The sequence below is a fragment of the Atta colombica genome, unplaced genomic scaffold (genome assembly GCF_001594045.1).
Source record: "Atta colombica isolate Treedump-2 unplaced genomic scaffold, Acol1.0 scaffold89, whole genome shotgun sequence".
In the NCBI taxonomy this organism is placed as follows: domain Eukaryota; kingdom Metazoa; phylum Arthropoda; class Insecta; order Hymenoptera; family Formicidae; genus Atta; species Atta colombica.
The window spans coordinates 452,996-468,007 of record NW_017259582.1 but is presented as its reverse complement, the minus strand read 5'-3'; the positions used below and the strand labels follow the sequence as shown (position 1 = coordinate 468,007).

The 15,012-nt window shown below is 33.4% G+C and overlaps 1 protein-coding gene and 1 pseudogene across 5 annotated transcripts; both read left to right on the top strand.

Annotated features, from left to right (window-relative positions):
- LOC108693228 overlaps positions 1–566 on the top strand; it is a 1,837-nt pseudogene extending 1,271 nt beyond the window's left edge.
- A 4,442-nt stretch (positions 567–5,008) lies between these two features.
- On the top strand, positions 5,009–12,541 carry LOC108693264 (forkhead box protein N3-like). Of its 5 annotated transcripts, XM_018202134.1 has the most exons (7): positions 5,009–5,110; positions 9,118–9,535; positions 9,635–10,062; positions 10,230–10,533; positions 10,758–10,863; positions 10,948–11,084; positions 11,837–12,541. In XM_018202134.1, the coding sequence occupies exons 2-7, from the start codon at positions 9,148–9,150 to the stop codon at positions 11,914–11,916; spliced, it is 1,443 nt and encodes a 480-aa protein (XP_018057623.1). In that variant the 5' UTR covers positions 5,009–5,110; positions 9,118–9,147; the 3' UTR covers positions 11,917–12,541. The 5 variants fall into 5 exon arrangements, with proteins under 5 accessions (XP_018057623.1, XP_018057620.1, XP_018057622.1 ...); XM_018202131.1 differs by lacking the exon at positions 11,837–12,541 and having other exon boundaries at positions 10,948–11,733; XM_018202133.1 differs by lacking the exon at positions 11,837–12,541 and having other exon boundaries at positions 5,009–5,157; positions 10,948–11,733.
- Positions 12,542–15,012: the final 2,471 nt, after the last annotated feature.

Sequence of the window (15,012 nt, the reverse complement as noted above, 5' to 3'; positions counted from 1 at the left end):
TTTCCGAACAACCCAATATATATATATATATATATATATTATTAGTCTTCAAAATATCTTTCAAAAGAATCAATTTTCTTCCAAAACATGGATCTTCGCAAAATGTTTTTTTAATATTCAACAATTCTGATGCACAAAACTTCCAAAATCTGTGACAACAAAATCGTTGTATATCTTTATAATTTAAACTATTTTGCATCAACGCAACAAAACATGTTCAGACAGACTTATAGCCCTGCTTTGCTTTTTTTCTGAATATATTTTATTATGTTGACAAAAAATGGTTTAAATTATAAAAATATACAATGGTTTTGTTATATTGAACATCTAATTAATAATTATGAAATTATAGATCAAGAGAGCAAAAATTATAAATGAAGACAGTCGAAAGACAGTCGAAAGAAGGAAATACAAACTAAACAACTATCAGTTATATACGATAAGAAAATGATTGACAAATTGATTGCAAATTGTCTAAAAATTCACCAAGAAAAATAATACTGAAAAAGAAAATCTACTTATTACATAAAAAATTACAGAAAGTTAAGATGCAATTAATTCAATAGAAAGCAAATTATACAAAGAGAAAGAAGAAATTCTCTGTTTCAAAATATTGTGATATTAATAAATATAAAACAATGTTTAATCAAAATTTTTAATAAAATTTTTAAAAACGTTTATAAATTACAACATAATATATTTAACAATATACTTCCCTCCCCTGGATCTCCTTTCCATAAAATATAATAAAATTAACTTTTACTAAAAAATTAAATAAAATTTTTTCGGAGATGCTATATTGTGTAGACTATTATATTTGTATACGATAAAGTATTCTCGTAAGTATGCATTTGTGTATCCCCCCCCTACGTATATTATTAAATTACAACTTCACATTTAATTACAATTTTCATATAGTATTTAATCAATTATTTTTAATTTATTTATTATTGTTTAATATTATTATTATTATTAATGTGAATATTATCTTTATATATGAATTTGTTAATATTATATTATTATATAATTCTGATTCAAAAATATATTCGTTTTAAACAATTTTCATGACACGACCGAATTATGTTTTTTTTTCTTTTTCTTAGAAGAATTTTTGTACACTTGGAAAAAAGTAATGTTGATTTAATTAAAGTCTATATTACGGGCTATCACTAACATAAATGATTAATTCATGTACATTTTTATTAATATAAAGGCATAAATTATTTCGATAATCAAGCCTGACAGTTCATAATATAGATTTTAATTGAATCAACAGCATTTTTTTCCCAGTGTAGTTTTATAAAAATTTAAATTATAAGCGTCTTTTCAACCCACAACATGGCGATGATCATGACCTAAGACTCACTATATCAAAAGCGCTGACGCTCAGTGTCCATACTGTATGTACTTACTGTGATACACTACTGTGATACAGTACAAAACGCGCACATATCCTTTGCGCAGGTATCACAATTTGTGATCGAACGCGTGAGAGACAGAGAGAGAGAGAGAATGAACATCTGGCGCACCTATCAACGCGAAGCGGCAACCCGATGTGTAAGCAATTTGCGGTCGGCGAAGTAGTAAGCTTCTTGCATATGAGATGGCTGTAAAGTATAACACGTAGCACGAAGAATCTTCCGATCGACGCGATGCAAATAGACTTGCGATGTCATGCAAACTGAATTGGAAATCCAAGCGCGATAGGCGTCATTCACAATATCGCAGCATGCATCGCACACTCCTGAATTAGGGCACATACTAATGAACTCATGCGCCTGATTGGCGAAACGAAGCACTAATCGCGCATTCGCGTCGGATTCAACGAATACACAGATGTGACAGATCAGTAAAGGTGACACTCAGGCAATGTCCATGTGTTACATGCCTCAAAGCACCAGACGATGCTATCGTGATGGATAAAGTTCACCCTGTTGTTGGTTCACCTTAAGAGTCCCTATGGCGGTCGGCGTGGCTTGGTAATGCTCGAGTCCTTGGTTTGATATTACCTTGGTGTATCACATTTGGGAATACCATATCATATTTGGGAAGTGATGATAGAAACATGATATGATATTTATAGTTGGATTCTTGGAAATTATATATTTATTATCCTATAACCGATATAACAATTAGCCACATATGGACTTATGGTGTTTCTCAGATCAATAACCAGTCTCCTCGTCAGATCTTAGGCAGTTACATTTGATTATTATTGGCTATGATTATTATTATTAATTATTAATTATTACTACTGGCTCCTCTTAGAGAAGTATCCTGCCTTAGAGCAGATTCTCTGCGCGACGATCTGGAGTCGTTTCATGTGGAGGCGGTGTCATGTCATGCTCAGAGAATCAATCATGTATTTTCACGTGAACTCATGTATAGCGATATTACATATGCGATATTGCATGGATGACTGAGCGATCCATATAATCTATAACCTATAACAATAGAAAGAAAAATAATAATGAACATGAAACAAATAGAAATGTTATTAAATTATTTAAAACGCAATTCCGAATTAGTGAAGAGTAAAATAAACAGAAAAAAAAGAAAGTCGATTGAAATTGGTAAATTTAAAATATTTTATTATATAATGTATTACAGTAATTGCTAAGAAATAAATATATTATTTGACAACATATAATATTTTTAGTCTCATTTTTAGTCATTTTTAGTCATTTTTAAACTATTAATTGTATATATGTATGATTGCATGTACGTAATAATAATTTTTGTAATATATATTATAATTACATATACATAACCATTCTTCCGTCAATGCAATATTCTTCTTCAATTATTAATAGCAATTATTAATAGATAAATTGTCGGAGGATAAGACATGTTAATTCCGAAGTATATTTATCAATTCCCTAGATTTCTTTCCGCCACGGTCCTTGACTAAAAAATTCACATGAACAATTTCACATTTTCACAATGAACAAAGTTACATGATCTCTCGAAATCATAAGAGGTTTGTTCGCGTGCTCCAACATGCTCCTACCATAGTTCCTACTCTAATGTTCCTAGTTCTCACTCTAATGAGGGCATTGGAGTGAGAAAAAGCGATCATGTAACTTTTCCTGAAAATGTGAAATTGTTCACATTCACGTGAACTTTTTAGTCTAAGACTACTCACTCTATCAAGTGCGTTGGAATGAGTAAGAGCTGTGGTAAGAGCATATTACAACATGTTAGAGCATGTGACGCGAACAAACTTATAAATGATAGAGTTCACGTGAAACTTTTCACGTTTCCATCCTAGGGGAAAAGTTACATTGATTGATCCCCAGAGCGCCAGTCAATCTAAAGATAAATTTAAATATAAGGCCTGACTATGAATATGAGTATTAGGGCCACTTTCACCAAGCTCCGATTAACTACAGGCCTAGTAACTTTGCAGGATTCCAACTGAAGCTGATGGAGAAAAAATGCAAAGAGAGAAGTTATAAATATAGATTTGTAATACTAACTTGTAGCAAGGTTTCTCTCTGGTAGCTGTTTATTAATAACCTATTTTTGTATTCAATATAGTATGTAAAATTACAATTCATTATAATTAATGAAATATGATTAATTCTTCAGTTTACATTTTTTTTCCGACATCAGCTTCAATTAGAATTCTATAAAGTTATTAGGCCCGATAAGTTAATGGGAGCTTGGTGAAAGTGACCCTTAAAGTGGGGAACACAAACTCTTAGGTCGGAATCAGATTACGCATTGAAGAATAAAAGATTGAAGTTTGACCAATCAGAACAAAAGGAGCCAAAATTCTTTTATCCTTATTGAAATGACCTTTGAAATTTCAATCTTTAATCTTTAATCTCAATCTTCAATAATTTGATTCCGGCCTTACGTAATGGGCTTTCTACAATAAGCCATTAGTAATAAATAATTAGAAGTCGGAAGCTAAAAATTGACCAATCACAATTGTCAATTTTTAACTTCTGATTTCTGATTTATGACTAATGATTTATTGTAGATGATCCATAACATATAATACAGTTCTGAAAATGTATAGTAACATAAACTTTAGATTTTCAGCGCTGGCAGTGAATTTTGGAACATAGCCATTTCAAGCATAAAAAAATTCAATAAATCAGAGTTCTTTATTTCATGAAAGAAAGAACAAGATGACGAAGAATGATTGGTATATTGCATAATGCATAAGAAAATGAATCAATCAAAATCCTTTATTTTCCTCCATGAAATAAAGGATTCTGATTGATTCATTTTCTTGTGCCTTAAATACGATTGAATAATTTTCATAGGCTACGTTTCAAAATTTTCTCTTTGAGGAAAAGTTTACTCGAAATATATAGTACACGTATACTATAGTATATAAAGTAAAATCTTCCTCGGAGAGGAAGTTTTTGAACGTAGCCTTAAGACAGTTTTGAAATAAGATCGGACTATGAATATAGGAACCACCTTATGATTAGTCTTACCCTTAGTTCCTCACTGGATCTAAATGTATAAACCAATCAAGAGTTGCACAAGTTTTACAACATGTTGCAAAGTTGCTTTTTCTGTCAAACGCAGCCAATGAGTGCATTCAGTATTAGCCGCTTACTGAACGCTCAGTGAACTCTTAGGCCAGGTTCACATCTTGAAAAGCGGAAAGCGGAAAAACGAAAGCCAATCAAAACTCGCGAAAAACAGAAGTAGACAAGCGAAATGTACTACTACTGCGAGTTCCAATTTGTGTTCCGATTTTGTGCTTCACACAATAAAAGGAACAGGGAACAGAGAAAAAGAATTTCAATCTATCAAAAACTGTGTATTCCACAATACATGACCTCTTATATCTAATTGATGTATATTTTTAGATCTAATAGATTCTAATGAAATATGCCAAGCGCTCGCTCAGTAGTACTGAATACACCTAATCGCTCGGTGAGCAAGCTGCATTCCGAAACCCATCGAAAAGGAATGTTGCAACCTTTCTGTGATCGACTATTCCACTGGTATGTGTGTACTTATGCATGTGATGACGTTAGAATATGGCGTCTCGATCAGCTGGATGTTGTATAGAGTGTGTCTGCCTGCGATGCCTACCGTCTCGCGAAAACTAACGAAGACTATCTGCATCCCACCGTGATACGTGAGTTCATCTCAACCACGATCGACGATCGCACGGCTTGGTTCTAGGTATACCGTGGGAAAAAAAGAATCGCAGCACGCGACGCGACTCACAAGTGCGGACACGGCGACACGAGAGAGAGAGAGAGAGAGAGAGAGAGAGAGAGAGAGAGAAAGATAGAGAGAAAAAGAGCACACGCGAATAGAACGAGAGTAACGAGAAGCGGAGACGTAAAAGTGTACGCGGATGATACATACTGGACTCTCGGTGGTGCTCGACTGCTTGAGTGCTCGGTGGGGCAGACATACAATTCGAAACGGCAACGGATGTCGTGCACGTGAAACACGCATTCGCTCCGTCCCTCGAGGTGCCTCGAGGTGCTTCGAGGAGTCCCGACGTGGCCCGTGGTGGTCCCGTGGAACACAGTCGGGTCGCCGAGGAAATCAGAGGGAATGAGAAAGTAAAGTGAAGTAAACGAGGAGTGAGAGAGAGAAAATTGCTAACCCGCATATCCTTTTCTCTGCGTTGCTCTGCGTCTTCGTGCGCGGCGTTCGATTTATCTTATGTAATTCCCGCGAGTGTATCACGCCCCGCGAATGCCGAAGCCTATACGCGTGCGTGCGTGCATGCATGCGTGCGTGCATACGTACTCGTGTGCCGTGTGCGGCGAGCGATGTCGTGGCCATTTTTGCGTTTGCCCTCGCGTTTTGTAATCGTTATCAGCTCCATATTTGAATTCAACAAGTAATGCAGGTCGCCCGATCGCCGCGAATCTCAGGCGTGAATTCCGCAATCGTCGGGAGCGAGAACCGACAAATCGATCTCACATACTCACGTCGATGATCGACGTCTGAAACAGATCGTTTCAAATTCGTCGCTGAAGGCGATTTAATTTCTCTCGCGAAAACGCCGAAGGTCTTGCCAGAATCTGGCCTGAATCTTACCAGAAGATCTATCGTGTATCTTGCAATCGGGTGAAAATTACAAAAGTGAGCAAAATTCATAAGTGTCGACCACGTAAAAGAATAGTGTTTCACTTAAGAATATTTTATTCTTACGATATTTCCATTCTACTTGAGGACGTTTTCTAGTGAAATATAATCGAATGGAAAATACTTATATTCTTACATGGTAATGTTGACCAGTAAAGTTATAAATATTTTACATATTAAACTCGCTCGATTTGTCATTTTCATTTCTTCTCATAATACACAATCGACCTTCAGGATTTCGTTGTATTCATTATCGACGTCAATCGTATCGCGAAGAGGACGCAGACACGGAGTCGATGAAGAGCACGTTATCGGAGGTGTGCAGGTGGACGCCATAGTTGCAAATTTCATGGGGTGGATGGGTGGAAGGGGGAGAGACATTCGTGGGCGCGAGTGACCGCGACGACGACAACGACGACGCAACGTGACGCCACGCCGCCGAAGATGACAGTCGATCGAATCGAGTGTCCCATTTGAAAATCTGGTGCGCGATTCCGCGTGATAGCACCGGCCATTTTGTCGCTTATTAGTCGCACGGATAAACAATCCCATATGCGAGGCGAATTTCGACGTCATCCGCTGGCCTCGAGACTGTTCGAGTTTGGCTGTTGGCTGTCGCGAGTGTGGCTCACATGCGCGGAGATTTTAATTTCACGATGCTCTCGTTCTCCGCCTCTATCTTTCTCTCTCTTTGCCTTCATCCTCGCGTCTCTGCTTCGCGGCACACCAAAAATAGAAAAGCGATCGGGCCCATTTCTTACTGTTTTCGCGGTGATTTTTATGTTGTAACGTAATATATGGCGGCGATGCGGAACTCCTAGCGATTAACAATAAGATTATCATATCTGAATCACGAGAGAGAGAGAGAGAGAGAGAGAGAGAGAGAGAGAGAGAGAGAGAGAGAGAAAGAGAAAGAGAAAGAGAAAGAGAACACACTTTTTAAAAAAAGATGATTCGATGACGGAAGCAGGGGAGGTATAATTTTTTTATGCGTTAAGTGTAGGTATTTTTAAAATAAAATTTCTAGGACATAATTTTCGTTGATGACTCCTACTAATAAATTTATAAATATAAAATTTTAATTAATGTGATCAGAGGTTTTATAACTCAAAAAGAGCATTCTCAACCCTCTAACTGTCTAATTAGTTAAATATAATATATCGCAAAACTTTATTTTTTTGTCATACTGCGAGAACTGTTTAAAAACTCGGAGCGAAAAAGACCCGATTAGAAGATTAAAAGTATACGGCTGAAACTCGTATCTCGATTATAATAACTTAATAACTTATAACTTTAATAACAGCGTTAGTATTATATACTATTCATAGCGCAAATATACAAAAAAAAATGTAACAATACCGAATTGTCGTTAAAAATTACAAAATCGAAGATGAAGTTTTTAAGCGATATCTGACCGAGATTTTTATGCCATCTGGAGACATTAATAAATAATTTTTCTTAAGTCAACAAGTTTTGAAATTCTTTAATTAGTATAAGAATGTGAAGGAAGAAAGAAAACGTTTGTTGCAAATTAATATATTCATACAAAATTCCTTGGCGAAGTAGTTTTTATACATACCAACGATATCCGGTTCGAAGAGATTTTTAATGCTGGAGACAATTGATTTTGTTTCAAATTTCCTTAATATTGTACGTGAAAGGGGAAAAAATTTTTTGTTATAAATTGAAATACACACACACACACACACACACACGCATATACAGGGTGTTTGGAAAATAATGATAAATCTTTCGCATAGGGACAGAATGGATTGAGAAGAAAAGTCCTCTACCGTTTTGCAATTTTCGCAATAATTAACAAAATATTAATTACTAAAAATTGCCGAAAATTGATCTTTAATTTTTTAGTATTATCAACTTTATAGAAAAACTGCAAGAGATGAAAATTATTTCTTTTCTTCTCATAGAATTTTAAGAATTTTTTCAGAATTTTTTATTAATATTTTAGTACTGCATTTTCTTATTTTTTTTTTAAATAAAATACGGTATTAAAAAATTCTAAAAAATTCTAAAAAAAATTCTTAGAGAAGAAAATAAACAATTTTTCTTTCTTATAGTTTTTCTATAAAGTTGATAATATTTAAGTAAAAAATTAAGACCAATTTTTAGCAATTAATATCTTGTTAATTATTGCGAAAATTACAAAATGGTAGAGGACTTTTTTCTTAGTTTAGTCCTATCCCTTAGTTTAGTTCTATCCCTATTTAGATTTATCATTATTTTCCAAACCTGTATGTGTGTGCGCGCGTGCGTGCGTGCGGAAGAAAACATCTCGTCTTATATGTATTATCTTTCCACAAGAAACTTTTTTGATTGGACTATCAGTTTTTAAATATTCCGGATTTTAAGTATTTTATATTTTACTGTACATGTATATATTCCTGTTTAAAAATTGAATCGAAAAGTCCTCATTTTGCAATTTTCACAATGATTGATGAATTATTAATTTCTAAAGATTATCGAGTAAGCGATTGCTGAATCATATAATGCTATTCTTGATAAAAAATTGAATAAAAAAATCGTCATTTTGCATTTTTCATGATAGTTAATGGTTAGGCAGTCAGATACGCGCTTATTCAGCAATATTTAGACATTAATATTTCGTCAATCATTGCGAAAATTGCAAAATTGTAGAAGACTTTTTGACTCAATTTTTAATTAGGAATAATGCTATATGATTAATGTCCGCTATTTAAGAAACACCTTGTATATTATATATACATATTCAAATACAAGTTATTTATTTTTGTATACAAAACATTAAAAGTAGTAATACAATTTTAGAGTTGTCACAATATTTTATATATGAAATTTGTATGCGAGATTTACAGAAAGTAAATTTTTTTAAAATAAAATGAAGAAATGATAAATTGATAACAGCCAATGTGGATATGTGTAATGATAATGTGTTTACTCGCAGTAAATTACATATATAAAATACATTTCGATCGCAATTATAAAGTTTGCTTGTAAAATTCTTTACATAAGAAATAAACGATGATTTTTCGTTTGCAGTGACTAGGAGACTAGGAGACTCTATGCAACATGCCACCAGATAGGCCAGATGCATCGGGTGTCGAAACTGACATAGAATTGATCTCGTCTCAGGATTATAATTTTGGTGAGAACGTCACGATGAACGATAAGGAAAAGGAGAACGCCAGCGTGCTGACCGACTCAAATTTAACCAACGATTGTCAAAGCGAAATTCCTAAATGGGAGAAGGCTATGGAAAAGAACAATCAGTCAGATGACGAGCTAACGTCTCTCAGTTGGCTACACCAGCAGAATTTACTTAAAGGTTTGGACATTTCGAACCCCTCCAAAAACATGAAGCACGAGAACATGCTGAACAATAATATCTGCGACGACATGGCAGACTTTTCTGAAAATACAAATTCTGTATCGAGCTTAGATGATAGTTTCTGTCCAGGTAAGATAAGTGTTTTTAAAATATGTAATGCATTGTGTTTGCCATCAAGTATTCTTACAATATATATTAATTTTATTTTTTTTTGTGGTGCATCGATAGAGAATAATGGAAAAGCAAACGCAACATTGAATGGAAATGGACAAAACTATCAGCATCCTGCCAAGAATTGTCAAAATACGCAAATATTTCAAGAATCTGCGAAAAGTCATTACAATATTTCGCCAAGTAATCAAACGAAGATTTCTTTGAGCAACAATAATTTGCCAATGTCTTATCGCAACAAGCATCCTACCCATATACCATATGATCCTCATTTACACAGAAATAGCAAACCACCGTATTCATTCTCCTGCCTCATATTTATGGCTATCGAAGATAGCCCCGTAAAGGCGCTACCCGTGAAGGAGGTTTACGCATGGATCCTGGAACACTTCCCATATTTTAGGAACGCTCCTACTGGATGGAAAAATTCTGTTAGACACAATTTAAGTCTCAACAAGTGCTTTCGGAAAGTAGAAAAAGCTCCAGTAAGTATAGTGAATTTTTAATCAATGAAACTGTAAGATTTTTATGATAACTGTAAGAATGTTTTAGCTGTACAATATCAACTAAAAGTATCAATAAAAGCATCAATCACCCTTAACATCATATTACATCGTACATTTATTACAACTTTTTATTTTTTTCTTTTTAGAATTTAGGAAAGGGATCGTTGTGGATGGTTGATGCACAATACCGTCCAAATCTGATTCAAGCATTGTCTCGTGCTCCTTTTCCTCCCCCTACAACTCAGAATTTGTCTTCATCGGAAAAGGTGCCTAGAAAATGCATAAATACACGTCTCCCAGATCCGGTTCTTTTTCCATACTTATCCAAAAGACTGGCGTCTAGTAATATTAGTGATAATGCAGAAACCGAGATAGATAGCGACGTTGACGCAGCAGCTGCCGCTATGCTTTCCTTTAAACATGGACCTATCATTCTGAATCACAATAAAGGTACTGAATATGCACTGTCTGTAATAATGAAATGTATGAAATGTAATGTATGAAATAATAATAAAATATAAATAATATAATATAAAAAATAATAATAAAAAATAAAGTTCCTATCTGTATTTTATTGAGACGGAGAAAATAGCAAAGACGTAGTTAAAATGCTCAAGATAATTTATATTTGTTCGACAATTTATATTTGTTCATTAATATATTTTTTAATGTAGATCGTAAACGAAAATTGCCGGACTCGGAAAAATTGGTGCCTGTAATTACCAGGAGTTCCAGCGAGGACCATACTTATAGTTGTATCGCCTCGATAAAATTAGGAAGGTAAAGATATTAATATTATATGATAAACGTAAAGATTACATGAACAAAATAATAAATTTTATCGTTTTCCATTTCTTTCTGCAGCAAACATTCAAACGAGGAAGAATTAAATCCAGATTTTGATGAACAAAGAAAAATTGCAGAAGGTGCGGATGCGCTTCTGAATCTGGCTGGTGTTAGTACAGCTCTAAATTACAGTAGAACACATCATGTAACACAAGGTATTAATACGGCATCTAAATCAGACGTTATTTTAAAACCAAAAAAACGTTCTACCACGAGTGAATACTCGAGTACGTCTGAAAAAAGACGTAAAAGATGGCGGGACTGGGGAGAGGAAAATCGATACCTAAAACAAATTAGGGGTTAACATAAATACATTTTGTTACATTTTCGAAAAGTGTACATTATCGAAAGCTTTCCACTTATGCGCGAGTCAGGAAAGCGTTTAAGAATTTTACTATCTAGTAACAGGAAGGTACTTTCATTTTATAGAGTATTGTCAGTAAATTCCCTATTCATTTCTATAAAGTGTTTAGAATCAACTTTTATGAAAATTTCATTGTTCGGATTTCTCGTCGTAAACACACAAAAAAACGCGCATGTAAATTCTTCCATAACTTCTAGTTGTGCTAGTAAAAAGAAAAAGAGGGTTGTTGGATGCATTTCGAATTCATTGGTGTGGTTGCTCAGGGTTTACAACATGCTAAATGCCAAAATACATTCGGTAGCACTAAACAAGCAATAATAGAGTTGTAGTGTTAAAGAGATACTTTTTAAACATGCTGTTGAAACATGAATACAATTGAATAGTACGTGGATATATATCAATTAAAAAAATTATTATTACGTACTGAAATAAATAATAATAATCATTTTAGAACTGTTGTGAGAGAAACAATTATATTAAGTCATAGAGAGTTTAATTAATGATAAAGTTCTATATCAGTTTTTCCTTTTTTTTTTTTTGTAGATATGTATAGAGGCATAATCAACATCTGCTGTCACAATGCCTGTCCCAACAATAACGAGACCTCTTATTTGCAAACATAACATCGTGGCGATTTTCGACAGCCTCGGTTTGATGCCCAGTGTTACCATATTTTTTATTTCAACGGAAGTTTCTAGTCTCGTTATTCTTGAAACAGGCTACGCATTCAATAGAGAGAAAAATCGATAATATATTTAAAATTACGCGCATACATATTTATATGTATATGTGTATATATATATATATGTATATAAAATGTATGTATATGTGCATGTATATGTCGATGTACACATTACACACATTAAGCTCGACATACTCATTCATGCATATACAATTAAACTTCCTGATTCTCAACCCGTGATGAAATAACTTTTTTGTTCTCTCTTATTTGAAAGCACGTAACACAAAATGAAAATGTCATCGCGCACGCTGCGCATTATGCTTATACGTGTCGATATCTAATTCGTCACTTATTCCACGTATGTGAATGACGAATGTGAAATGGTGAAAGAATAGTTATTCAATTGGTTAAGAACAAGGGAGTTTGATTGTACATATGTACAAGGTGTTCCCAAGTTTGCGACTAGCGAAAGAGTTCATGAAAAACTGAATTTTACAACAGTTGCAAAGCTGCTTTTTCTGCTGAACGCGGCAAATTGACAGTAATTTCGCATGCTATAAACAATTTAAAAAGAAATCATTACAAATATAGAACTATTTGATCAATTATATCGTAGATTTTATTATATTTTATTTATTATATTTCAAATTCTTATAGTTTAAAAAAGTTGATCGCAAAAAATGTCTTTGCGTACATATGTATATTTAGTTTTTCGTAAACCTTCGAATTGCAGTGCTTTCGCACGCGAAATTGAGGGCATCCTGCATGACACATGTGCATCGTTGCACATGTGTACAACATGTGTGCCACAAACGTATTATCAAAAAAAAGTTTTCAAAAACGATTGAAAATACATTCAACCTGGTAGAATTCTAATTCCAATATGCATTCAGCATTTTGAAACAAAGAAATGTTGTCATTTCACTGTCTTTTTCTACTCTCTTTGTGGCTTTCAAGATGATTTTGAACAGTGTTGTACATATGTAGAGACCTTTCTAATGTATCCACAGACCAGTTTTGGTATCCAGAACCAGTTTTGGAGACTGAATATTTAGTGATTGTGCTGATGTTAATATCGATTGGATAGAGATGAAAAATATCGCTACATGGAGAGCTAAACTATTTTTATAAAAAAAAAATAAAATAAAAATAACACTAAGAAGAGAGAAAGAGAGAGTTGATAATACCTTGTAATTGTAAGATATGTAAGTGTGCTAGGAAGACATGCGACAGAATATTAAGCAAACTGGTCTTGTATACATTAATATGTAGTTCAATATAGAGAGAACATATATTTTTACAGGGCGCTGCCCGCGTGATAAAGGTTCTTCCTAATTCGCTGGTACGCAGTTTATTAGCTTAAATATCACTCTACAAAGTATAAATATTAGCGATTCAAATGAGAGGAAAAAACAATTGTTGTAGCGCAACCTGATCGATTTTTACATATCAATGATACGTGAAATGTACTATGACAATTTTGTAAATATTTATTCTATTTGTTATTTCAGAATTCATTCAAGATTATTTGCGATGATCCTTTGATATATCACTCAAAGAGCTCATCGTTAATATTACAGAGTGCTAATTTCATAGCATAATTATAAATATGTAGAAAAAATTCAATTAGTGTCTTTTAAATTAATAATATAATTGTAATTTTATTTCATTTTCATTAAAACAGTGAAATCAGCTGTGACAATTAGAAGTTGAAAATCTTAATTATCAAAAATAGAAGATATCTTCGAAAGAGAATTGAAAAATACGATTTGTGTAATAAACAGGATGCGCTACAAATATATATTTAATTGTGATTGTAGCTAGTCAGCTACACCAGAAGAAAATTCAATCTGAAGGTGCAAGAAAGAATGCCATACTCAATATGAGAAATATTAAATCTTACTTTGATAAAATAAAAAAGAATAACAATATTATTTAACAATATTGTATTAAATAAAATAGAAAAAATTATAATTTTCAAAATTTATCCGTCTTCTAAAATTATAAATATACTCTTTGTTCTGCATTATATAATTTATATAAAATTTAGTCGTACACAATTTATCTTTTTTATTTTTAAATTTTATTTTACTGTTATTATTTCTGTGATATATTGCAAAAATGATACGATATCGTTGTTATACTTCAGTGTATCCGAAGTTTTAGAATTCTATATATTATGTTTAACGAGAATGTTATATGTATACATATATATGTATATTTATATATCTATACATAATATATATGTATAAATGATTATTATTATTATTTATTAACTGGCATTCTTACTCACACCTTGAATACTCTACCTTGATATCGACCTTAGAAATGAGCTGGCATCTTGAAATTGATAATCCTCCGGAAATTGATAAATCCGGAAATTTAATGTTATAGCTTCACAACAATCTGTTAATATCCTCTTAGTCTAGCTCTCGTTTGCTATGACTGAACATCTGTTCTTCCACATATAGTTAAATTCTAAACTAATCGGCTATAGAGAGTGAGATGCCATTCATCAATCATAATACAGTGTAGCTAATCGATAGGTTAAAAAAGTGTAGATTAAATCGATTAGTCACAGTAATGTAAAGCAATACACCAGTAAATCCTGACATTGGGCGAAATACTCTAGTCAGCCGGTTTCTTAAAAGGAATCATGGGCTCATGTGCAATGCGTTAATCGCTAAGTCGGCACGACGAGGGGATAGACTGTTACTTCATAATTGCATTATGTAGAAGGAATAAGTATTAATATCGCCAATTAATTTTTTTTAACGCGTAGTGCCGATCACTACACAATACGAATTCACAAAATTTATGATTATTCGTATATGTTATACGCGGGCTATTATTACAACCGGCTGACAAGCGAAGTCATCCTATGACAGACACCAAAAACATAACAAAGTATGGAGCAAAGCAGATTACGATGTGTCATTGTAACTAACCAGGGACAATCAAAAGACATGATGTATTTGATTTGCTTCCATTTACTGATATCGTGCCAAATGCAAAATCCTTTGGGTTTGGAAGATCA